The sequence below is a fragment of the Vulpes lagopus genome, chromosome 16, assembly GCF_018345385.1.
Source record: "Vulpes lagopus strain Blue_001 chromosome 16, ASM1834538v1, whole genome shotgun sequence".
Lineage (NCBI taxonomy): Eukaryota > Metazoa > Chordata > Mammalia > Carnivora > Canidae > Vulpes > Vulpes lagopus.
The window spans coordinates 305,631-332,248 of NC_054839.1; the positions used below are offsets into that span (position 1 = coordinate 305,631).

General features: G+C 51.9%; 1 protein-coding gene across 1 annotated transcript in view; it reads left to right on the forward strand.

Moving 5' to 3' along the window:
• The window catches only part of RASA3 (RAS p21 protein activator 3), a 108,057-nt gene that overhangs the window by 38,915 nt on the left and 42,524 nt on the right, over nucleotides 1-26,618 (forward strand). Inside the window, exons 2-3 of the mRNA XM_041731016.1 lie at nucleotides 8,781-8,898; nucleotides 18,601-18,704. Coding sequence (XP_041586950.1) covers nucleotides 8,781-8,898; nucleotides 18,601-18,704 — 222 coding nt within the window. The remainder of the gene's footprint in view (nucleotides 1-8,780; nucleotides 8,899-18,600; nucleotides 18,705-26,618) is intronic.

Sequence of the window (26,618 nt, forward strand, 5' to 3'; positions counted from 1 at the left end):
GGCTTTGGGCATGGCCCTTGGCCCTGGTGTCCACTGCCAGTCATTCTCCAGGTATTCACCCAAGTGTTCTCCTAGGTGATCTCCCAAGTGTTCTCCCAGGTGATTGCCCAGGTGTTGTCACAGGTGTTCTCCCAAGTGGTCTCCCAGGTGATCCCCCAGGTGTTCTCCTAGGTGATCCCCCAGCTGATCTCTCAAGTGTTCTCCCAGGTGATCCCCCAGGTGTTCTCCCAGGTGATCTCTCAGATGTTCTCCTAGGTGATCTCCCAAGTATGTCTCGGGTTTTCTCCTAGGTGATCTCCCAGGTGATCTCTTGGATGTTGTCACAGGTGATCTCCCAGGTGATCTCCCAAGTGTTCTCCCACATGATCCCCCAGGTGTTCTCCCAGGTGATCTCTCAGGTGTTCTCCTTGGTGATCTCCCAGGTGTTATCACAGGTGATCTCCCAGGTGTTCTCTTAGGTAATCTCCCAGGTGGTGTCACAGGTGATCTCCTAAGTGTTTTCCCAGGTGATTTTCCATGTGATCTCTCAGCTAATCCCCCAGGTGTTCTTCTAGGCGATCCCCTATTTGATCTCTCATGTGTTCTCAAAGATGTTTTGCTTTCTTCCTGTTTCTTATTTGGGTCAGATGATAACTGCTCTGGAGATGGGAGTGCCCGGTGAAAACCATTCAGAGGCTGAGGTCTTGTATGGCCCTGGGGCATCCTGCAGACTGCGTGCTTACTTTTGTGTGGCCTCCTGTTTACTGTGCAGACACACAGGGGTGATGTTCTAGGAGGGCCCAGAGCCAGCTTGGCAACAGCTTGGATCCTTGTCTTCACCAGGGTCCAGGGACTTTCAGTCTTCCAGACATTTCCATAGTACCTCACCTTAGTTTCCTGCATTAAAAAAAAAAAAAAAATCTCAGTATATTCTTGCTATGTTCCTGTTACATTCCTTACCCTCCTCCCCTTACTGTAATCTCCTAGAAATTCTTACACAACTAGTGGAAACAAAGCATACAAGAGCAGAAGACTTTGGGCAGCAGAGCCGTGCTGGAAGGTGTGGGGGAAGCACAAACCCTATAGTTTCATTATTTACCTGCTGCAAGTGGGTCTTCCAGCCAGAAATTCCCATTATTCAAGGGCACCCCAGATGCTGCTCACGCTGTGGGGGAAGTGGAGAGCTCCAGGACAGGTGTGCCTCCATGACAGACTGCCTGAAGGGTGGGGGGGGGGGGGACAGACCCACACGTGTGGCTGGAGTGCCCCAAATGCACAAGGCCAGGCAGGTGGCCCCTGAGAGGGTCTGCCCCCACCAGACCCACAACCATTTCAGCAAGGGGAAGTGGCCAGCATGGATAGATCTGCAGAGTTTCCAAAAGGGTTTTTTTTTTTTTAAGATAGATTTATTTATTTATTTATTTATTTATTTATTTATTTATTTATTTATGATAGACACACACACAGAGAGAGAGAGAGACACAGGCAGAGGGAGAAGCAGGCTCCATGCTGGGAGCCCAACATGGGACTCGATCCTGGGACTCCAGGATTGCGCCCTGGGCCAAAGGCAGGCTCCAAACCGCTGAGCCACCCAGGGATCCCCCCCAAAAGGGTTTAAAAGAAATGTGAAATCACTTTATTTTTAAATGGCATCCAGTAACTCAAAATTTAGAGCAGTCTGTATCTCAGGATCACTTTTGACTGAGGGCCCAGAGTGAGACTTCTGGGTAGCACCCAGCACAGGATGTTGTCTTCACTGGGTCCATGGCCAGTCACAGCACCTTTGGATGCCGATGCCAAAGATCTGTGTGTTTTTATGACAGTGGTGGCTGATGGTGGGAAAGTGTCTCCCACTCCCAGGCTCAGAATATTACGGCTTCCTGACAAATGGACACGACAGTCAGGGCAGCAGCACTTTTCCCTGGTGGGTAACCGCAAGGTCACGGAAAGGCTAATGGCCAGCAAGGCCATGGGTGTAGAACTGGTGGGAGCACAGCCCTTGTCTGGTGCAGTTCAGGCACAGAGAATCCCAGCAGGCCCCCTGGGGGCTAGAGACCCTCATTCAGGGCATCAGTTGTCTTTGCTTGAGTCTGTTGGTCTGTTGAGAACAATACGAATAGCAGTTGGAGCAGCCAGCACAGTTCACCATGGTGGGCCTACTCTGCGGTCCTTTTCCGCTGGAGTGACTGCTCAGAGAGGGACGCTCATGACCACTAGTGGCTCTGGCTGGTCCAGCCTTCAGGATAACCTGCAGATAATCTGAGTAATGGTCCCTCCAGTCTTCCTGCAAGAGAAGGAAAAGGAAAGTCTCTTTTTCTGCTAATGCAGGAGCTCCTGATCCTGAGGACACTGTGTGTGCCTTGGTATTGTTTTCCTCAGAGCATTAAGGCTGGGAAACAACAGCTTGTATCTCACATCTTTGGGACCGCAAGAGGCCTGGGTGTGGCTGTGTGAACCCTCTCTACCGTGAGGTCTCCATGGGAGACCTGGTGGTTGGGCTGGGCTGCAGGCCCCAGGTGCATGCCTCACATGTTGTGTGTCTGCAGGGGTGCAGGGAGGTCATGCTGTGGTTGGGCAGCCCCCAGAGCACCTTTGTGCTGTCTCTTCAGCAGTGGCCATCTGGCTCTGATGTGTTGGCTCAGGTTGGACTAGGTGGAATCCACAGGCTCTGTCCTTGCCTGCTCACCGCTGGACGGCTCAGACCCCAAGGGGAGACAGTGGGCTCGCCTCTCAGTGGCAGGAAGTGAGAGGAATCCACCATTGTCTGTCTGTTGGGTGTTTGGCAGGTCTTTGACAGCTGAAGTGCATAATCAGGACTCCTTAATCCCTACCCAGGTGGTCATTTTATTCTTGTATTTACTGGTCTGTTAATTTGAGCAAACATTTATAAGATGCCTACTATTTGCCAGACTAGCAGGCTGTTTCAGCTGCTGGAGAAGAAAGGAAGGAGGCTCAGTCATGTCTCCAGTTCCCCAGGGAGGAGGGAGGAGACAAGCCAGTGGTCCATGGGGCTGGAGGCTGTAGCTGGAGGGTGGAGGTGTGGCTGAGGATCTCTGCTGCATCCCAGTGAGGACTGGTGGCTGGCTCTGCTATCATCCTCGGGGGTCATACCAGCCTCCTTCCCTGGATGTGGGAAGAGATCTAGACATCTCCAGGAGCCGTGGCCATGAGATGTTGGGAGTGCAAATGCTGGTCGCAGTAAGCCGCCCACAGTAAGTGTATGGAGTTCTAGCCTCAGCCAGGTGGGGCACAGAAGGCAGAGTCTCCTTGTTCACACCACCTCCTCTGCTGAGACTTCACAGCGTTTATAATTCATCCCCTGTTTCTCAGGATGGACAGGGCAAGTAGTAGCCACAGGAAGCATGCTTTTGAACCTCCTGTACACAGGCACATGAACACAGGCACATGCCCAGCCCCTCATCTCCTGCCTCCTGCATGAGGCTGGCAGAGGGTTGCTCTAGAACAGTGTGTTCTCCTGGAGGGTTGGTGTGCTTTTTTCTCAAGTAAATTCTGAGAAGTGTGCATTTGGCCATGTTTCCACTTGTACCTTCGCTACCAGGGACCTTGGAGCTCAATTGATCACTGACTCGCATATGTTGAGGCTGGATAGATATAATTTTCCTTTTCATTATATTTTGAACTTTTAATTTCCACATGAACGGCTTTATTTTTTTTTAAGATATATATTTTTTTATTTGAGAAAAAGCATGTGTCACAAGCAGCAGAAGGAAAGAGAATCCCAAGCAGACCCCTTGCTGAGCATGGAGCCCAACATGGGACTTGATCCCATGACCCTGAGATCATGACCTGACCCGAAACCAAGAATTGGACACTTCACTGACTGTGCCACCCAGGCGCCCCATTAACAGCTTGATTTTACTCTTGTGTTTTACCTACCCCTATTACCTCTTGGAAGAAATCTGAAATGTGTATTAAGTAGTTCTTCCTGGCCATGGTCGCCCAGGATGCAGAGAAGGCAGGCATCCAGGCAACTCAGCATGGAGTTTTCAGGCTGACTCTTGTCTGCACTAAGAGAAGCTGCTTATAACTTGACTTAGAAATCCAGTTTTGTCTGTTTTTATGGAGTTTTCTATTTAATATCAAGTGATAAAATAGCAACATATTAAAAAATATATTCAAAAACCTATATTCAGGATAATAGAATATTTTAGTCATGAAAGTGATGTTTTTGGGGAAATAGACTCTTATGTTGCTATGATAAGCTGTGCTAGCTACCAGGATCTGGACCCACGTAAGTGTGCTGAGCCAGAGTGACTGTGTAAATTCTCCCACGATGTTGCCTTCCACAAGTGGAGCTCCCGAGTTGGGGTGGACCCACTAGCGCTGTGTGGACATGGTACATCTGAGCATGTCCAGAGAGAACACGCAAGGCTCACGGGCGAACTGTCAGTAGGGCTCTCATCCACAGGCTCCTCTCCTCTCTCCTCCATGCCCCTCTTCCTGAGGTTGTACTGGGTGCTATGCATGGGGTCAGCGGCCTCCATGCTGTGTTGCTGAGTGCTGTGCATGGGGTGAGAGGCCTCCATGCTGGGTGCTGTGTGCAAGGTCAGTGGCCTCTGTGCTGGGTACTGTGTGCAGGGTCAGTGACCTCTGAACTGGGTGCTGGGTGCTATGTGTGAGGTCAGCGGCCTCTGTACTGGGTGCTGTGTGCTCGGTGCTTGTGAGAAGTCAGTGGCCTCCATGCTGTATGCTAGGTGCTTACATGAGGTCGGTGACCTCCACGCTGTGTGCTGTGTGCTGAGTGCTTGTGCGAGGTTGGCGGCCTCCATGCTGGGTGCTGTGTGCAGGGTGCTTGTGTGAGGTCGGCAGCCTCCATGCTGGGTGCTGTGTGCTGGGTGCTTGTGCGAGGTCAACGGCCTCTGTGCTGTGTGCTGGGTGCTTGTGTGAGGTCAGCAACCTCCGTGCTGGGGTACTGGAGGGAAGCAAACAAGATCCGGCTTTCAGAGGGGAGGTGGCTGAGAGCCACCGCAGAGTTTGTGGTGTTGGGGCTGCACCTCCTGTAGTGTCTCTCAGGGCACACACAGCCCCGTTCCTGGGCACCCCAGAGTGTCCTGATGGGGCAGGGGCCCCCTCAGGAGGCTGAGCACCCCTGGTGGCAGCGAAGTGTGGGCGTCCACCTGTGGGGGCTCCCTCTCTGGGGGTTTGTGGCCCGGGAAGTGCTGCTCGTGGAGGCTCAGGACTGTGGCCTCAGGATCAGCCTCGGGCTTCCGACCCTGTGCCTGAGGTGGGAACTGAGGTGGGAACTGAGTTTGCTCTTTCCAGGTCTTTTGTTCCCCATGTTTTAAGGGCTGCCTTTATTTCTGTTGGTAAATGAGGTGCTTGGGGATGGAGTCCGGGTCCTGACGTTCTGCCCTTGTCACAGTTGCGGGTGCAGAGTGTATGCCCCAGACACAGTTGGTCGGAAAAAGACTCGTGAAAATGATCCTAATTTAGTTCTTAAAATGAAACCAATGTTCACCCTTCTTTTACCTGGTGGTCATTGATTCATTCATCCATTCACTCAACAATTCAGCACCTACTGTATACTGGAACAGCTTTACTCTCCTATGTCAATGTCTCCATGTGCTGAGAAAGGACATGCTTTTCCTCAGGGACAGAACGGCATCGTAATATGTAGCCAGGCAGGGAAATGACCTCTGGCCTTTGGGGTAGGTAGTCAGCATGGAGGAAGATGGTTGGGGTGGGACAGCTGAGAGCTGGGATGTCATCCCTGCCCTGCGGTGGGGCCCCAGGCAGGGGCTCAGGATGACCCCTCGTTCTCAGCCTTTTTGGTCCAGAGAGGCCCCCAACTGTAGGGGGCAGAGGACGTGGCTGGGGGTGCCACCCGCTGGGCCCCCCTCCTGGTCCTCGTGGCTTGTCAGTGCTAGCTCGCTGCGGCCCTGCCGTCTCGCCAGTGGGCTTGTGTCTGGGGCCAGCAGGGTGGGGCGGATGCGGCCCAGTCCGTGTTCACACTGCGTGTCCACGGTGTCAGGTGTCTCATCTTTTCCTTCTCTCTTTGAGGAATGTCAGCTACTATTGCTCATGTTCTGAGGTTCTTTGGAGACTAAACAGGAACAAAACCCTAGTTCTCTATTTTCCACCAGCGATCATCTCCTATGAGACTTTCAAACAAGTTTCTTTTCTCCTTTTAAGAAACACAGGAACTTGCAGCTAAGCATCTCATTTGCTGCAAAAAAAATTCTGAAGGGCAGCATGGTCAGCCCTGATTCCCATCATAAAGATGTCAACTGAAAGTACACAGCGTTGGGCTGGTTTTAAGGTTAAACATTTGTGAATGCTGCACAAGTGGTCAGTTCCCAAAGCAGAACCGGGAAGGAAGACAGAAAGCGCTTGTTTGGAGCCTGCCAGGTGTGTGGTGATGGCCTTGTTGGGTCAGCCTGGCAGATGGAGCCCTGTGTCTGCCCTCTTGCCCTCACTGCCTGCCGCCTCTCTGCATGTGTTGGCGAACCTTGCCATCCCCTCTGGTGCCTGTGGAACGGGTCACCCAGCCTGCACGTGCACATGACCTTTCCCATCTGCCAGGAGCCTTCTGAAAGTCTCATTTTTGACATTTAACACCTGACTTGAGGTTGACTCAGAATCACATGCATCTTAGCAGGTTGGCCGTGTTTTCACGTGCTCCATGTGTGGACATAGTGTGTCTGGAACACTGTAATGTTGAGGTGGCTCTACAAGAAAACATTCATCGTTATTTCTCTCTCTTCACCACTAAGAGCCCTTGATGACTCCCCAAAGAAAAAAAACCTCTGGATTCTTTTAAATTAAAAGCTTCTTGGGGGATCCCTGGGTGGCTCAGCAGTTTAGTGCCTGCCTTGGGCCTAGGGCCTGATCCTGGAGTCCCGGGATCGAGTCCCACATTGGGCTCTTGCATGGAGCCTGCTTCTCCCTCTGCCTGTGTCTCTGCCTCTCTCTCTCTCTCTCTGTGTCTCTCATGAATAAATAAATAAAAATCTTTAAAAAAAATAGATTAATTAAAAGCTTCTTGGAGCTGGAGGAACCTTGGAGAGCTAGTGTGTCCTCCTGCCCTTGCCATCCTGGACAGTTGGCTCTCATCCCAGCTGCGGGCAGGAGGGACCCCATGCACTGCCCTGGGGTGTGTAACTGACATTACATGCAAGTCCAGAAAGCTTCAGAGAAATGGAGCTAACCCTGCCTCCTGGAGGCCCTGGCGTGCCCACTCGCAAACTGGCACCTTTTAAATGAGCTGGCTTCCCCCAAGTGCGTTGTAATGTCTGTTTCCATGGGAGTTCCGCAGAAGAGGGTGCGTGTGCCGGGTGTTCTGGTGCTGAGCTCCGAGGAACTCGTGCTCTGGTTCGGGGTTGGTTTCTGTTGCTTCTTCCGTTTTGACAAGACTGAGGCAGTTTGGTCCTTTGTGCTGCTCCAGGTGTTACCGGCTGTGCCCAGGCTGTTGTTGGCATGGGACTGGGCCCTGGGAACTGCCCCATCTCCTGAGCCCTGGGCTGCCCGCGGGGGTCCCCACCAGACGCAGGGACCGGAGGCCTCTGACAGGCAGGAGGGTGTCCGAGGCTTTCCTTCCTCAGAGGAGATGTCTCCCAGGCGTCCGCGAGGCTAGCTGCCTGAACGGGGCTGTTGGGCCTGCTGTTCCGGCTTGTTGTGAGCTCACAGTAGGCGACGCTCAATCCCGGCTTTGATAATGCTCTCTAGACAGACCCAGGGTCACACGCGGAGTTGTGTTGTCTGCAGGGCCTGCAGGGCCGTGGGCATGCTGCTGCCTGAGGTCCTTCCATGTGGGGAGGGGCCGCGAGAGGGAGCCCTTTGACCTGCAGCAGGGTCCCCTTGGGACTTACTACTGGATGGCTAATCTTCCATAGTTTAGACACCAGGAGGAGCGCCTGGGGCTCGGGTCATGATCCCGGGCCCGGGGATTGAGTCCTGCATTGGGTTCCCTGCTCAGAGGAGAGTCTCCCCCTCCCCCTGCTTCTTGTGCTCTCTCTCTCTCTCTCTCCGTCAAATAAATAAATAAAGTCTTAGGAAAAAACCCAAACAGGTGGAGTTTATAGTTTTCTCAATAAAAAACAGTCCTTCTCCCTAATTATTGCCCCAACTGTCAAATCAGATTCAGAATGAAAATCGACCCAGGGAATGAATGGATAAGCAGCAGATCCATCCTCAGTCTTGACAGGGAGGAAGATCCTGACACCTGCTACAACACCCGTGGGCCTTGAGGGCATCCCTGGGAGGACAAATACTGATGAGCCCGCATCCCGAGTTACCTAGAAGAGCCAGGTCACAGACACACGGCGCGGGGCAGGGATGACATGTCTCGTGAAGGCAGAGCTTCAGTTTTGCAGGATGAGAAAGTTGCAGAGACTGGTCGCACAGCAGTGTAAATATGCTTAATGCTACTAAACTCTACACTTAAAGGTGGTTAAGACGATAAATTTTAGGGTATAAGCATCATCCCATAATTTAAACATTAAAGAAATTAATTTAGCAGATTAAAGAAATTAAGGGGGCTAGTATGAACAAAACAAAACAAATAATCCTAATTGGTAGGCTGATGGATTCCTACTTTTATCAGTTGGTTTTGGAGGTTGTATGTTAGCTTGTGTTCCAATACCAGGGGTGGCACCATCTGTGGCATCTCAATTTGTGGTGGCAGAGAACCAGGATTATGAAGAGCTAGGAGTGTGCAAGAGGGAGAGCAGGTGCATTGCTGTGAAATAAGTTCATTATTTGGAAATGTGCCTGTGATCAGCAAGGGAACTAGATAATTCTGTTCTGCTAACTTGATGGTGTATTGACCATTTGCTTTTTAGGTGAAGCCAAAAATCTTCCGACTTATCCGGGGCCGAACAAGATGCGAGATTGCTACTGCACCGTGAACCTTGACCGGGAGGAAGTTTTCAGGACCAAAATCGTGGAGAAGTCGCTCTGGTAATGTCTGTGTAGCTTTCTTGATAAGTTTTCCTCATGTGGAGAGCACTGTGAACATGGGTGCTGTTTGCCACCGTCCATGGGGTGTGTCCACCTTGGCAGTGGAATGACCCTTTTCCCAGGTGCCTGCTCCTGGGGCACACGTGGGCACCTTCTAGTCACATGAGCGGCAAGGCCCGTGCCATGCACAGTGCAAGTCAAGCACTTTGAGAAGCTGAATGTTTGGAAGGTTTTTGTTTTGTTTTGTTTTGTTTTAACACCTTCCTTTAAATGTTCTAGGAGGGACACATCTGAGATGGGCGTGGAGGTAAATACTCAGTGAGGAAAGAGTCCTGGACCGTGTTCACTGACCAGAGGAGGTCTGCAGAAGGAGCAGCACCTAATGGGCCCTCAGATTGAGGAATTTGCCAGACAGTGGGATCAGCTATGAAGGGCACTCGTCACCCAAGGGCTTGTGGAGACACAGGCATCTGCCCAGGATGTGGAGGGTGGGCCAGAATGTGCGTTTCTACCAGGCTCCCTGGGGTGAGGCCCCCAGGCCACACCCCAGGGGTGGGAGGGCCTGCAGGTAGAGTACTTTACACAGGGGATGGATCCAGAAATGTGAGGTTAGCAGGGCAAGGGGACCGTGGTTTGCAGCCGGGTGAAGCAGCCAAGGCTATTAGTGGGGTCCTGAGTGAGTCATGTATCACCGGGCAGTTAAGAGAGTGGGGAAGGCCCCACAAAGCCCTGACTCCACCTTCAGGTTTAGGATTGTGGGTTGTGTGTGTCCATGCACACAGCTGCTCTGGATTTGAGAACATTTTTAGCAGATGAATTATATCCTTGCATGTTACTCCTTTTAAGACAGCACAGCACAGCACATTCAGACCACTGACCAAAGTCAATCTTTACAGAATTGTTAGAGGTCTCGTGCCCCTGAAACGTGGGGACTGCTGTCATTCCCCATGTGCATGGTGGCTGCCAGCACCCAGAGGCTTACCCCGGAGGCCACACAGTCGTAGTTCATGCTCCGTGTGCTCTAGATTCTCGGAAACAGCCTGTGGAAGGAAAACGAGGAGCCTGAGACATGTCAGGAGTGGAATCTGGCTTTGTGGCTGAGGATGAGGTGGTGCCAGGGATGATGATGCTCCTGTGACCTCCTGGGTCACTTTTGTTACCCTGATGGAACATAAACCCTTCTTGTGTTTACACAGTTGAAGCTGGAGCCCACAGGTCACAAAGTCAGAAGGTGACTGTGGCTTCAGGGAAGCCGGGCCCTCCTCAGATCTGCTGAGCCTAGACCTCTGGGAAGAGTCTGTTTGGGAATCTCTATTCTAGGCAAGGTTGTGAACGGGGGTCACGGTCTTCAAAACATTTTAGACAAGTTTAGAAATAGAAACCATGGTTCCTGGCTTTGGCGGACCTAGAAAATGTGCTTCTGGAGCAGGAAACAGAGGCTCAGAGATCAGTGAAGATAATGATGTGGTAATACTGTCCTGTCGGAAAATCTGAGAAATAGCCAGAATCAGGTGAACTGATGTAGTGGTCCAGACTTGGTGGAATGTTCATGCTCTCCTTACAGTTTTAATTAACTTGGCTATTTTTGTTTATTTATTAGTTCAGCGAATATTTATCATTTTAAGATTTGTATATTTGTTTTAGAGAGCACATATGAGCACATATGTTGGGGGTGAGGGGGGGGCAGAGAGAGAATCTGGAGCAGACCCTCGCTAAGCCTGGAGCCTAGTCCAATCCCACGATCCTGAGGTCATGACCCGAGCTGAAATCAAGAGTCAGACTCTGAACGAACTGAGCCACCAGGTGCCCCTCAATGAGTGTTGATTGAGTACTTACTAACATACAGACAAGGAGAGGGTGCTGTAAAAGAAGATTAAAACTGACAGGAAAGAAAGACTCCAAAGGAATCACTGCAGGAACTTAAAAAAGTGGGTGCATTAGGCCATTTGGTATTGAAACAAAAGCCGTGTTCACACTGGTGGATCGTGTGGGCTGGTACCCCCAACGTTCTGCTCAATGGTGTGAAGGCAAAAAGGGAAATAAACGCATCTGTAAAAGAAGTTAGCAAGGAACATTGCTGCCACTGCTTGCTGCCAACTATTTGAAACCAAAAACTAGCTGTCTTGTGGGTTTGCAGGCCTGAATCCCCGTCTGTGGCCCACAAATCTCCGTCCGTGAACATGGGTTGCGGCAGTCCTAGACTAGTGGTTGATAATTACACTGAGCGATGAAGTGCCAGTGGAAGCAAATCCAAATGTGCCCTTCGGTCCAGGCTTGGAAGAACCTTGCTCTGTGATCTCTGAGGAGAAGATACAGAAGGAAATGGGAAGGATGAGAGGTTTGGGGTCAGAACAGAATGGTGTTCACACATGTCTCACAAGGACTCCTGAGGTGAGGGGAAGAGGGTGAGAGCCTGGGCGAGGGTAGCTGGAAAAAGGCGGTATTGTGAGATTCTGGCTCGAGTGGCCTTGGTTGGAGGGCAGAGCCCAGGAGCAGAAGCCCCACATGGAGGCCTCTGCCAGTGTAGAGGCCCGAGGAGGAAAGCCAGGCTCTGAGGATGACTGCCAGCACGACGGCAGTGGGCACAGAGGGAGCCATGCTGGCGATGCTGAGGGCCACCTGTGTGGGTGGGTCAGTGGTTGTTGCCTCCCCTGACATGTTCCCACTGGCCTCAACATTTCCTCTCAGGCTGGATGTTCCATTTGGCGAAGTCACTGTGGAAAAAAGCCTCCAGCTGGTCTCTGAACTCAGAGCTAGAGGGCTCGGTGGCCTGGCTGGGCACCTGGGCAGGGTCAGCCTCCAGCTCAGTGGCATCCTGAAGCCATCCTCAGACGTGGCGGGAGGTGCCAACAGGATGCGTGGCAGAGAAGGGGACGTGCATCTCCCCAACTTCTTGCCAGCAGAGGGTTGTCCCTGGGGCCCCTGGGTGGCAACCACGTGGCACGAGTGTCCCTGGCACTCACTAGGGATCACTTGGCAGATGCCGTAGGGAAAGGCCCTAGTTTGTTCTGTTCTTCCTCTCTATATGGAGAGCGGGGCTGGGGGCCTGCTGCTGATGGAAGACTCGTTGGGTGGGACACTTGGGAGCGCAAGCTCTTTCCTCCTGGCCTTGTCTCTGGTCCAGAAAAGTGGTTTTGGGCAAAGCTTGTTTTACTAGGAAGAATACTTCCCTGACGTTGAGAGTGAACTTTGTTCACATGTAACTTTCATGGCTTGACCGTGTCAGCACCTCAGTGGCAGCTCGTTGTCTCCTGTTTAAACCCGAGGCTCTAGGACACTGGGCTGGCAAGGTCGGGGCTCAGGGCAGCTGCCCATACTGGATGGCATGCGCATCTGCTGAGCGCCTTCTGGGACCCCACCAGGAGGGTCTGCCTCCTGCTTCCGGAACAGGGGTGGGGAAGGTTCCATCATGGAGGAAATCACCATTCTGTCCAGGAAAAGGGGCTTACCCATGTGCCATGCACAAAAGAAGTTAACAAGACCTCCTGAGTGCTGGATTAGCCCACTCATTCTCAAGAGTATTTCAAAGTGGTTTCATTTTTTTCTGTCAACATATGTGCTTATTGTGAGGGGGGCATTGCCTACCTTTTCCCACAAAATCCCCACAAAATGTTAAGAAGAGCTCCTGTCCTGGAGAGGAGCTGCCCCAGGCTTCCTGATCTGACCGTCAGCTTCTCCAGCAGCCACTCTGACGGGTGGGGATGCTGCTCTGGGACCCCCCACGGGCAGCCGCCTCCTTCATCCTCTCACCGGGTTTCATGTGTGTTGCTGTCTGGGGGGATCGCCTGACCACCTGACCTGCAGCCCCCTCTTGTCTTCCCGCAGAGGCCAGGCTCTGGTGCCTCCTCATGTCCACACGGAATGATGCTCACTCTGCTGTTAACGGCAGGTCACAGACTGCATTCACAGTAGGGTTCCTTTTGCTCAAAAATTGGGATTGTTCCAAAAATGGCCTGGAATATGTGGACATAAATGTCAGTGTGGTTATTTGGCAGGCGGAGGGGTGTGGGATTATGGGGGGTATTTTTGTTCTTTTGTTAGTATGTTTTTGGTTTTGCTTTTTTACATAAAATTAAAAGTTAGATAGTAAAATAACCACTTTCTGCAGGAAAGTGAGGAGGAGCTAGCTCATCACCATGTTTATGGACAGGGGCATGATTATAGCGCCCACATCCTGTCGTTCTTGCTGAAAACGTTCCCTGAGGAAAGGTCGCTCCCAGGCAGGGTGGGTGTGCACTTCCAATCTGGAGTTGAGGGTGCGAGTGGGTCTGTGACGTGACAGTGCCTTTCTGCTCACTCTGGAAGCTGATGGTTGCTCAGAAGCCAGCCCTACAGCGTGCCAGGACCTGCCCCAACAAGGATGCCCCCGTCCTCGGGGCCCCATAGTCCTAGGGGAGAAGCCATCTGGGCCTAGACCCTGAAAGGGACAGCAAGGAGTCTGTGGTTTGGGAAGATAGATTTCAGTTTCTTGGAAGTTTCTAATAAAAACCAAGCTGTTGATGAGCAAACACTGATTTATGAAGCTGTTATGTTTGATTTATGAACATATAACAGTTTCTCCTAACATTTACTTTTATCTCTAATTTCTCCAGTTAAATTTAAAAGAAGTCTTTTGGACATAAATGCAGGCTTTAGGCCCAGACAATCCTTGCCCACTGGAATAGGTGAATTCATGCCTCACAATCTTAGGGTGCTCTAGGCAGGGACCTGTCCCCCAGCATTCCAGGATGCTCTAAGCGGGGACCCATCCCCCCAGCTCTCGGGGGTGCTCCAGGTGGGGATCTGTCTCTCCATGGTCCCCTAGTGCTCTAGGAAGAATCCCAATCCTGGTGCTTTGGGAAGAGTGTGGGCAGCTCTGAGGGTGTTCCTGCCTAGTGCTGTGCCTGCCGGATGCTGAGCTGGGGCTCCTCTGGCCCTGCCTGTCAGGCCACCCTCTCAAATGTCCTCACTGTCCTTGTGGTCTGCAGTGGCCATCGTGGACTCATCAGTGCTTCATGGCCAGCACCCCAGACCTGCGCCCTCCAGTGCAGGCAGTGACTGGTCCAGGTGACTTGTGGGCAGCGCCCAAGCAGGAACTTCTGCCCAACATGGGGACAAACTCTGTGATCCCACCTCAGATTCTCCCCTTCCTGGCGGAGGCTTAGCTACATCCCTCCTGTCCCCGCTGCAAGAGTGCAAGATGCATATCTTCATACTGTCCTTCGTGGGATCAGAGTGGCTTTCTGTCAGGGAGCAGCCCCTCCCTGGGGCTGCTGTGAGCAGGTCGGGTTGTGACATGAGTTGGAGTTGGCGTTCAGCACAGAGGCCGAGTATCCTGCCTCCCAGGCAGGTGCCACATCTCATTGGAAGGGCAAGGCTCTGTGGTGAAGGCTCTCGGGTGCTGGGGAGCCAGGTCACACAGGGCTTTAAAGAAGGTTTGAGGGAAGTGAGATACCAGGTTTTCTTCATGCTCTGAGAGCCTGTGGAGGTAACTGGCAACAGAGGCCTGTGTCTCTGGGGCTCCTTTCTGAGCCCACCTGCTGCACATGGACACACGGATGCTTCGGGCTCAGTGGTCCCTGTGGGCCGTGCCCACACACAGCTTCCTTGGTATTTCTTGTTCTTCTCCTATGGACATTTCAATAGTATTTGCTATAATGAAAAATTAATCCAGCTTTTATTTAGTGATTTAGCCACATTTTATCAGCTGAATTCTGAGCTGTGTGGAGATGGGCTGGTGCCCTTTTTGGAAAACCCATCCTGCCTGCCTGGCATCCAGGTCCTGTTGGGCTGTGGGCTGGACCTGAGTCGCTCTGGGAGCCTGCACCCACGGCTTCTGGAGGCTCTACCCTCAGCCTGGCCTTCTCTGTGGCACATCTACAGCTTCCACCTTGAGGCAGGAATAGTCCTAGTGGGGCTGCTTGTTCTTGGGCACGCAGCCTCTCCAGCTACCCCCAATCTGGAGCAGCTCAGGCAGCCTGCCCGTCCACCCCCCTCCGCCCCTCCGCCCCCTTGCCCCCCTGCCGCTCTGCCCTTCCGCCCCCCTCTGCGCCCATCCGCCCCCCTGCCTGTCCACCCCTCCGCCCCTCCACCCAGATGTTGGGAAATGCACTTGGGCATTTGCGACACAGCATGAAACCAGAGAAAACCAGGCGCACAGCTGTTTTCTTGTGAGCAAGCCCCATGGCCGCAGGGCTGGCAGCCTGGGTGTGGGCGGTGCACCACCGGCCTCGCGCAAATGCTGGGAAGTGACTCATGGAGAAGGCTGCGGTTTCTCCACGGGTCCCAGAGGAGGCCCTGTCTGACCCTCGAGGCTGCACATCTGGGCTCTGGGGGGAGTGGGAGGAAGGCAGGCCATTTCCCTTGTTGGAGTTGCTTACAGATCAACTCTGTGTTTGGTGGGAGGTGTTTTCTTTTCTCCTTGTGAGACTTCCCTGGATTTGGTGAAACCCCATTTGAGCTTCTCGCAGTAATTACAGAAGGAAAGAGCTTGTCACTCTGGCCAGCCTTGGGGGTGGATGCTGCGGCACACGTTAATTTCCTTCTGTCAGATAGCAGTATTTAAGGCGAGCCAAGTCCTCTGGGCTGCTTTTTTCTTTATTTGGAAAGAGGGTTCTGGAGCCCTCAGGCTGCAAGTGGGGCCAAGTATGTAGGGCATGAGTCATGCATCTGACTGCTGCTGACCTCGGCTGGGGACAAAGCGGGGTCTGTGCAGACAGAAAAGTGGGGTCTGTGCAGACAGATACCCCAGGTTAAGCTGCTCATGTGCAGGAGGGGGAAGTTGGGGGCTGGAGCCTCTCTGAGTTCACCAGAAAGAAGATACTGTCTTGTTGGGCACATGGGGAAGGGTGGGCATGAGAGAACCCTTTAGCTTCCCTTGTCTTTGGGAACATGCTTCCAAGCCTGCTGCCTGTGAAGAGACCAGTGTGAACTTAACTGTTGACCAGGAAGGGGATGGGGTTGTCTGGATGATCTGGGGTGGAGGACACACAGGGGAGGGGCACCATTGTGGGTCCGTGTGATGTCCACCTTCCTGCCCTGAAGATGGCACCGCTGCCCAGGCAGCGTCTGCTCCCAAGTGCAGGAACTCTGCTACTTTGCTGGACCACGTGCCTGTCCTTGCTGGTTGATGACATATTATTAACAAATTGTGCTGTTCCAGATAAAAAGATATTTCTTACATGCTGTGTATCAGATGTATCTTCCAGTCTGGGACACACATTAGAAAGTTCTCAATGGACCTGAGAAGGTGGGCAGTAATAGAACACGGGCCCCAGGCGTTGCAGCTGAAGTGCCCTACTCAGAACTGCACCAGTGACTTCAACTTTGCCAGTGAAAGCAGGAGGCTTGTTTGCCATCAGATTAGCCGAGACTTTAAATGTTGGTAAGACACGGTGTTGGTAGGGGAGTGGACTGAATGTGCGCTCATTTCTGGAGAGTCGCACAGTGTGATTCCTTCTGCCAAGCAGGCGTGACCTGGGGGCCCCTCAGGGACAGGTGGATGGCCGGGGGTGCATCTGGACAGCACTGGCCCCCATCGGGGTTGGGAACTTCTGACCCCCAGGGAGGCCCACTCGGACCTCAGGTGCTGTTTGGCAACAAACATTTTATGCACTTATTTGGAAAGTGGTCCACGGCATGATACTAAAAGATTGGGATGTATAATGTAATCCTACTTTTTATTTCAAAAATATGTCTCCATTCACATCTATTTCTGTTCTAAAGTCATATGGTTTCAGAGAAAAAAATCCAGGAGGATATTCCCTATGGTGTTAACTTGGTTTTCACTTCCTGACATCTTTATGTATTTTTAAAATTTTGGTTTTTAAAATATAATTTTATTGAGATACAATTCACATACCATGTAATTAACATATGTAAGATGTCTAATTCTGTGGTTTTTCAGTGTACTTGGCACATTTTCGTGTCCCTGAAGAGAAACTCACCCCCTTCACTCCTGTTTCTTACTGGCACACTGCTCTCCGGCAGCCATAGCTTTGCCTGTTTAGGACACTTCGTGGAAATGGAATCACATGAGTGTGTGGCCTTTGTGGCTTCTTTCACTGAGTGTCGCGACGTCAGGGTTCACCCGTGGGCCGCAGGTCCCTGAGCATGCCTGCTCTCTGAGGCGGATGATCCTCCCCCATGTGGATGTGTGATCCCGCTGCTCTGGGCTTGCTGGGCCACACAATTACTCTGTTCACCATTATGAGGAACTGCCGCTGTCTCCAAAGCAGCCGAACTAGTGCACATCCCTGCATTGTCCGGCTTCTCCACATTCTCACTGCACTTGTTAGTGTTTCTAGTTAAAAATTATAGGAAACATTCTTATCCACGAATGTTCCTCTTTTTAAAGCAGACAATTGAAGTTGTAGGGGACTTTGGAAGCACAGGGAAGCTCTAAGAATGTACACATTTGGCGGAAAGCTATGTCTTGCTGGGGTGGTTTTGCTGAGTTCGGGACAAGCGGGAGTCAGTGGGACGAGCGGGAGTCAGCGGGGAGCTGGTACCTGCAGATGGAGCCCTCAAGGTCAGGCCCGTGCTCTGTCTGGGACCCCGCCAGCCTGCAGGAGCATGTGCCTGCCACCCACACCTGGGTGTCGTGCTGCTGCAGGTCACGTGGAGTGTGGCTCCCTGCAGGCTAGTGCTCTCCTGGGGTGCAGACACTACCCTGGTTTTCCTGTGCCCTCGGAGGTGAAGCCTTGCCCGAGTGGCATGCCTGAGGGTATGGGGTGGGGTTCTGTGTCACTGAGGAGAATCCGTATGTTGCCCACGTGTCACATGTGATTGCTCTGGAGACCATGATGACCTCACGGCTTGTGTTAGACATCTATGGGTATGGAATTAAAGGTTTCTCACCCTGGAGAGGGTTCTCTGGCGTGGAACCTCCAGCTTCCTGCCCCTCGACTGGGATTTGCCGCCATGTTTTCTAAAATGCTGTCCCGGCAGTTCCGGGGACACGTGTGTCCCTCACTGTGAACTTCCGCCATGGGGCACCACACTGGCCACCTTCTCCACCTTCGTTCCAGCCTGAGCAGGAGCTCATATCATTCCAGCTTCCCTGATGGGTCACGTTTGCTGCTCTGGACCTTGGCTGTAAACATGCGTGGAAGTGGAATCCTGGCCGAGTCCCAGGCGGTGGCGTGCCGTAATCTGACCATCGCAGAGCAGCCAGGGCGTCTCCAGCGTGTGTCTCTGCTGTGTGCAGACCATGTGCGTGGACTCAGCCTGGCCCCCACGAGCAGCTGGGGGTCTGTTTAGTGACAGAGCCCTGGGTTTTGGCCGCTTAGCCGGGGTTTGCAGCTCTTGTTGGGTCTCTGTGAATCCATGGAGGGCCCGTCCTCTCCCCGTGAGAGGCGCAGACATCACCCCAACTTCCGGGGAACAAGTAGCATGGCCTGGAGCTGGACTCTGAGCACGCCTTCCCAGGGTCCCAGCAGTCCCGGGGCACTGCAGACACTGTCCTCACTGTGCAGAGCTCCGCCAGCACTGCCAGTGCCCACTCGGTGCAGCGGCCTTATGACCCCACACATTCAACCCCAGTGAACAAACCGCCATTTCCCACCTCACAGATGAAACGCAAAGTGGCGTGTTTATGATACATGTAAAAGTGCGATAATGTGTGTGCCCAAGGCTGGTGGCCTGTGTGCAGACGGCCCACCCTGGGGGTGGCCGGGCCACTGCATCCAGAACCTAACAGAGCCTGTTCTGCTTCTTTCTTAGCCCCTTCTATGGAGAAGACTTCTACTGCGAAATCCCTCGGAGTTTTCGGCACCTGTCGTTTTACATTTTCGATAGAGACGTGTTCCGGAGGGACTCCATCATAGGTAGGTGCTGACGCGGGTGTTCTCATCCTCTTGGTCTCTTCTGGGTGGGGCCTCATTCTGGGCTCTCTGCTCTGAGCCAGCAACGTCCGTCACACTCCTGGCCTGGCTTTCCCGGCTGTGCTGAGTAGCACAGGTGGCAGTGGGTACCTGCTGTCCTGGTGGTGGCATCCCCCCCTGCCCTGGGTGGGTCCCTGAGCCTCCTGTGGCAGGGGTAAGCTGCCTAGGTCCCCTCCACCCCTGTCAGGTGTAGAGGAGCTCCACAATGGGAGCTCACATGGGAGAGACCAGAGCAAGGGCTTCAGACTGTCCTTCAGAGTGAGCATACAGTGACCACAGAGCCTGTCCCCAGATGACCTCCAAGGGCCCCACCCCTCTGAAGGGACAGTGTGCAGAGGACATGCCCCGCAAATCCCCAGACTACACTTGTCCCTGACTCTTGACATCCCTCTCTGGTATTGGGGTGCTCTCAGGGGCCCTGGGGCTCTCTGAGGTATTGGGGTGCTCTCGGTCCCTGGGGCTCTCAGAGGAATTGGGGTGCTCTCAGGCACTGGCATTTCAGCAGAGCACTCCTGGAGAAAGAAGAGAGCTGTGGAACAGCGCAGCCTCCTCGAGTCAAAAGGGTCCTTGTCCCAGGAAGACCCTATTCATATTCTCTGTGGCACCAAAACTAGAAATTAAGAGGCTAACTGTGGGTGCACATGTATTTGTTGGGTTCCAAGCACCATATGATGGCCCTATTGTGGCCATGGCCGCTCCTGGGGGATGTCTGAGGAACTTAGCTCCAGGATAGAGCACTTGAACCATGGAGAGTCCATGCCTCATTCCTGGGTGTCCCGGCCCCTGAGAAGGTCACCTACCCAGGCCAGCAGCACTCTGGGCAGTGGTGGCCTCCCCTGTAGCTGTCCCTCGGCCTCTAAGCATCATGCCATCTGGCGGTTACTTCTGGGTCTGGTTGTGCTAAGTTCCTGCTCGTTGCCCAAGGCTCTGCATCACCATGTAAGGCCCATCCCTGCCTCTTCCTCACCCTCCTGACCTGGGACCCTGGAGCCCACTCTCTCCCCTCCCAGCGGCAGCCCTGACCCTGTGCTGGGATGGCCCGAGCTGCCTCTTCGGTGTACAGGCCCCAGCACCTCCTCACAGTGTATAGCCTCACCTATGAAAAAGCTCCACGCAGAGGCAGGGCTCAGCAGTGACTGTTGGGTCTCTCCCTTTGGCTTGGGAGGCAGTCACTAAACGTTTGTTGAGAAAATGGATGATTTTTGAAAATACCTCTGTTCATTATATTTATTCCACCTTAGAAATTCACAGTGTGTTATAGATAGTCTCCCTCCTGAAGAAACCCTGTTCTGGTGTCATGTGCTCCCATTTTAGAGCTCAATTTATCCAGAAGGAGAGAGAGAGAGAGAGAAGGAAGGAAGAAATTGCCGATTTCTTAGCCTCACTGCTGGATTTGGCCTGGAGAAAGAACTCTACTCCATAGCATGCCTGGAAGACCTTCCATAATCTGACCCAAATGGTTATCTGTATTTCTCAATGTATCTGCATTCACACACACAAGTGTGCACCCCACTGGGCACCTGTGCAGACTGCCCTCTGCAAGGGGCTCCTATGACACCCTCCCAACATCAGAAGGCTTCTAAACATGCCCTCGCTCTCCAACATCAGACTTGTGCTGCGGCATTGAGCTCATGCTCAGCCTCTCTCCCATGTCCCAGGCACCCAGCCTTCATCCATGCCGACGGACCCACATCGTCAGGGGCTCAGCCTAAAACTCCATAGTGGAGTCCTCAGGTGATTCTTAGAGTTAGATGGAGACATGCATGTACCAGGCACTGTGCCAGGTATTCCCATGAAAGCATGCGTTTGACCTGTGTCTTCACCCCTGGATATAGATACTACCTCCACTTGCTACATGAAGTAGACGCAGGCTCAGAGGGTGTGACACACTTGCCTGAAGACACACAGCCAGCAGGTACTAAGCCAATGGGCTAAGTATCTCCTGTCATATTTGGAGGGTCAGAGGCAGGAGAGGAGGAGGTGTGTCCACACCTGCTTTGGTTCCTCCAAAGACCCTTTAATGGGTCTCCCATCCATCACCCCACACCCGCTCCCAGTCTGGATCACCTTTCATCCTACCAGTATGTGACAGGTAGCTTCCTGAACTTCATGCAGAGCATCCCTAGTCCGTCCAGCACTCAGGGTGCCTGCTCTCCCTGGTGCTCTGGGCCCCCATTGCCTGCTGTGTGAATGAACTTTCCCGTGGCCAGTGTTCAGGAGAGGGCAGTAGTCACCTTCCCATGGAAGCAGCAGACCCACTGGTAGTGGCAACAGTCATGACCTGCTGATCTGCTCCTGCCCTGTCCCTGGGGACCAGAGGGGATGGGATGTGCCTTAGAGCCCTGCCTGCCCTCCCCTTCCCACCCCACGCTCCATCATGGACACTCTCTCACCTGGTTTTCCTCTTCTGGGTCTTGGACCACGTGTGGGGCAGAGAATGTGTCGATCCTTGCTTTATTCTGGCTAGGGCGGCTTAGCTGAAAAATGATGACGTGTATCAAAGTTGTACCAGAAATCCCTGAATGGAATCCCTGTATTAGGGCCTAAATGATCTATGTTGCTCACTAAAAACATTTCATGGCTGAAGATAGAAATCAGTGTTTGGTCCTGGGAGTTTAAACACACCATCCCATTTAATGAGCCATCTGATTGGCTTTCATTCTGACTTTTCTCCTTTCTTCCCTACCCTTACTCTGAAAGAATGGTAGGTACTGCCCACTTACTCCAGAACTATCCAGCAGTGATTCATGTTGTAGGAAAGGAAAAGCGATGTAAATTGGAAGTGTCTGGTGCATATCTATTTACTTATTTCACATGTTTACAGAGTATTTAGTAGGTGCAGGGGCTTGTTCCAGGTGCTCTATGAATCTGAGCCCTTTAGCCTTCACAATTCTTTGCTGCACCCTACCTTCAGAGGGGGAGCTGGTAGAAACAAGCCAGATGGTGTGCACACCTGCAGCCAGGTCCCCAAGTTTTCATGTTGCTTTACATTGTGCTTTGCAGACCTCACTTGGAGGCAGTCTTTGGTTGCATGTGCAGGCTGATGGGGAGGAAGAAGTTCAGGATGACTCCTGGCTATGGGTTTGCATCAGCAGGTGGGGGGTGGTGCTGGGACACACACACAGGGCTGGAAATTGTGGATGTGGTCCTAGTGGAAGATGTGCAGGTGGGACATGGGGATGACAGTGGTAACAGATGACTTACTCGTGCCAGGATGAGATAGCATCTTCCACATCCGCCATGAGCAGAAACCCATCATCACCATATATCACCTTCCACCCATCATGCATCAGCTGCCATCCACCCTCCTCCACTATCAGACTACCATCCACCCTCCTTTACCATCAGACCACCATCCACTCTCCTCCACCATCCACCTTCCTCCACCATCAGACTACCATCACTTCCTCCACCATCCACCCGCCTCCACCATCACACTACCATCTACCCTCCTTTACCATCAGACCACCACCCTCCACCCATCTCCACCATCAGACCGTCCACCCTTCTCTGCCATCACCACTTATTCTCCACCATCCCCCACCCCCCACCATCCATCACCCTTCATATGTTCTCCATATTCCCCAGCCATCATGTAACATTTACCATCCTCTAGCCCTCATCCTGTACCTTGTTCCACCATCTTTCACCACTGTCATCACCACTTCCAGCCCCAAATATGTCCCAGCACCAAAAACACACTTGGTGTAAACCCATAAAGCTGACTCATTCAGGACTCCCCATCCTCATTGGTATCTGCTCTAGTCCTGGCCACACATTTCTCATTTTTGGAATGGAACCATATGACTGTGAATCTAACATCTAGATACCAGATTCTTGTGCTGGGTTTTCTTCTACCTGAAGAGGGTAGCTCTGCATGGTCCAGGACGGCAGGGTTGTAGATGCCAGCCACAGGCCAGGGAGGCCCTTCTTCTGCAAAGCCTGTTGGTCGGAAGGGAGCATTCTTCCTGTCCCACCAGAAACTCCTTTGACCGTGTGCCTCCTGTGGTGGGAGCCACCTTGAGCGTGCTGCCTGCCTCCGCATTCGTAGTCCAGCAAACACAAGTGGTAGTCTTCTGTTTGACCAATGACCAGAAATTCAAATTTAGGAAGTCTGAAGGCAGCTTTGGTGCTGAGGTAAAGAGGTGCTGATTCAGAAATGATCCATGCCTCTGGTGGTGTTTCTGCAGTGTAGGCCAGAGCTTTGCACACTCGTCAAAATGCCACTGCTGATTCACAGGCTGGGGCAAAACCTGAGAGCCTGCATTTCCAACAGCTACCTTCTTGGAGGGTGCTATGATTTAAGTAGAAATAGCTGGAGTTTTTTAGGATGCACATGGGCCTAGGAGCTTCTCGAGGCAGGGCCTGGGTGTCTCCATTCATTACTTGCTGGGTGTGCAAAGGTCTGTTCAAGGACGAAAGGGGGACGCCTGGGTGGCTCAGTGGTTGACCGCCTCCCTTCGGTCCGGGGCCTGATCCTGGAGTCCCAGGATTGAGTCCCACATCAGGCTCTCTGCGAGGAGCCTGCCTGTGTCTCTGCCTCTCTCTGTATGTCTCTCATGAATAAATAAATAAAATATTTAAAAAACAAAAAAGGACAAAAGGGACGAAGCAGACAGAGATAGAGGGTGTTACATGGTCCCTGGTGGTTCTGCAGATCTGATACCCTAGTATGACGGGTAAACCCCACAGTGGAGCTCTTAGCAATTGGCCTGGATTATACTATAAATAAAGATGAGTTTGTTAATCTTTGGAAACCTATGAAAAATCTTTTCTGAGTGGGAATCCTAAGGAAAAAAAATGCACATTTGCACATTTTAGAGAAACTGCTCAAGTTGATTTGTGAGATTATTTCTCCTCAAAATAACCAAATAAGATGTTTGTTAGTTATCCTGTTTAAGGTATCTGTTATTTTATTTATTTTATTTAAAGGATTTTATTTATTAGAGAGAGAGAGAGCTCTAGTGAGGACAAGCAGGGGCAGGAGGAGAAGCAGGCTCCCCAATGAGCAGGGAGCCTGGTGCGGGACTCCATCCCAGGACCCTTGGATCATGACCTGAGCCGAAGGCAGATGCTTACCCAACTGAGCCCCCCCTCCCCCCGGTGCCCCAAGTATCTGCTATTTTTTTTTTTTTTTTTTTTTTTTTTTAGTATCTGCTATTTTTAAAGATAACCAGCAAAATCATGGTTTGGCAGCTGTTGGTGGCATTTAAACTGGTGTTTTGGCAGCTGGACCTAGACATTCCACCTCATTTTTGCTGCTGGAGGAATAGTGGCCATCTGGATCTCCAGGAAGAAACCAGAATTATGGCTGGTAATTATGCTGTTATGAGGGTGAGAGTACAGATTGTGTCACGGGAATGAGCACCAGGTCACTGGCCTATCAGGGTTTTTAGTGCCTGATCTGATGGGGTCACAGGCCTGGAGCAGCCTCATGCATACCCTGGTGAACAGCCAGCCAGAGACACATAGCCTTGAGTCTGGAGCTTCGTCCTGAGGGCCTATTCCTAAACCCAAAGCGGCAGGAGTAGGGTGCCATGATCTGGTCCAGGGAGAGCTGACCTCACCGCCCTCCCACCAGTTCACTCGTGGCCATGGGTGCAAGGTCAGCTGCAGGTGAGAGGCAGGCCCCTCGAGGTGAGGAGTGTAGTAGAGAGTGGGCTCGGGGTCAAATGAAAGTGTCCTGTGGAGGAGGGCATGGATCGGGTGCAGTTGTCTGGCTCCCTTGCACTTAGTTGGCAGCCTTGGTTTTCCTAGGTAGAGAATTTTAGCACCAGAGGGAGGGGTTCCAGGCACATGGTCTTGGCCTATAACGAATGTCAAGGAGCTGCAGGTCCAGCAGCTGGCTGCTCGCACACAGGGTATGTCCCTTTACCGGGATGAGGCTGCTGGACAGACTGGCTGTCCCCACTGGACAAGAGCTGCACCACCTTCCAGCAGTTCTGGATGCAGACCAAATGCTCAGATTAGCATTGACGGTTTGGTGACGGAAACTGGTGGAAATGTCTGTTTAGTTGATGCCACTTGGTCATCGGGATTCTAGGAAATGGTCCCTGTGTCCCTCGTTTGCTCCTGGGCTTCCTCCCTCCCCCAGCCACCAAGTTCCAGATAGATCTGGGCCAGCAGGGTTCTGGGGCTGCTGTGGAAGGCAGGGTTTTTTCCCCCCTTCCCCCCCTCTAGCTCTGGTGCTCCCCGCCCCCCACAGAGCCCCCTCGTCCTCTGGGGGCCCGATGCAGGACTCGATCCCAGGACTCCAGGATCACACCCTGGGCTGAAGGCAGGCGCTACACTGCTGAGCCACCCAGGAATCCCCTATTATGGAGTTCTTAAAGTGTTTTGTGTGTTCTGCATTCAAGTTCTTCATGAGACATTTGTTTTACAAGCATTTTCTTCCCTTTTGTTCTTTTTGTTTTCTTACCAATGTCTCTTGAAGCCCAGAAGTCTTTAATTTTGATGAAGTCCAATTTGTCAAAATCCTTTAACGGTTTGTATTTCTGGTGTCATAGCTCAGAAATCTTTGCCTACTCCAGGGTGGTGGAGATTTTCTTCTATTTTTTTTTTTAAAGCTTATGGTTTATTTCCTCCATTTACATGTGTTTCAGGTGAATTGTATGTATGACACCAAGTTCATTTTTCTCCTTGTAAATGTCCAGTGATATGAGCATAGTTTATTGAAAAACTGTCCTTTCTCCATTGAATAACCGTGGTGTGTTCCTGAAAATCACCCAGCTTTATGCATACAGGCCTATTTCTGGTATCTCTGTGCTGTTCCATTGATCCATACTCCTTTCCTTGTACCGATACCCGTGGTCTTGCTGACAGTGGCCTTAGCTAGTCCTGAGTCAGCGGCGTGAGTGCCAACTCTGTTCTTTTCCAGACTTGTTTTGCTATTTGAGGACCCTTGAATTGTCACTTACATTTTTTAATCAGCTTCTCAATTTCCAGAATGACTGAGATTGCATAGGCGTATAGATTGATTTTGGGGGAGGAATTCACGTCTTAACAAATTAGAGTCTTCAGACCCTCTGGTAGGGCTTGTGCTTAGTCTTCCTTGATCTCTCTCATCAGTGTTTGTGATACGTGTCCAGCTCGTCTCAGGAAGCATCTGTTCCTCCCTAAATCTGGCCTCAGCCAGCCTTCCTGAAGTTTCACCAGGTCCTGTACTCGGTTCCCCACATCACTTGCCCTCTGGAGTTTTCCCGGGCATATCATGTCTTCTAAAGAGAGCCTGACCGACCTCAGAGCACATGATGCATGGGGGTTTTAATGTGTGAAGGCAGAAGCACTACCTGCCTGTTGGTCCAAGTGGGTCAGTGAGGCCCAGAGTGCTTTAGTGACCTTTTGATGTCACTCAGACTGGGACACATGTAAGTAGGTATTATAGTTTGTGGGTCAGGCATTGTGTCTGAACAGCATTTAGAAACACTAATATATGTGCTAAAAAGTACACATTTGTGTACCAGGTGATGATGTATAAGTTGTGGGATTCACATAAGCACTAAATATGTAGCTCCTCTCTCTTGCAGCTAAAGCTTACAGACACACTGCAATGACTTAACATTTTGAAAGTCACATGTCATCCTCTTATCCAGCTGAACTAATGTCAGTCTGAAGATTTATTTTTTTTTTTTCAATGAAATATATTGCCCAGTTCAATTCCCAGAATTTTTTCCACGGCTTTATTCCGTTGAGACTTAAAATCACATTCCCACTGTAGGGCAAAGGATGGAGTTTGCAGGAGCTGAGAGGGAGGAAGGACTGCGTTCCCTCTGGGGGGGGGGTGGGGAGGCCAATGTGGGGAGCGGGGAGGACTGAGGCGGGGAAGGAGCAGGTGTCCTCAGGGAGCCATCCTGCCCG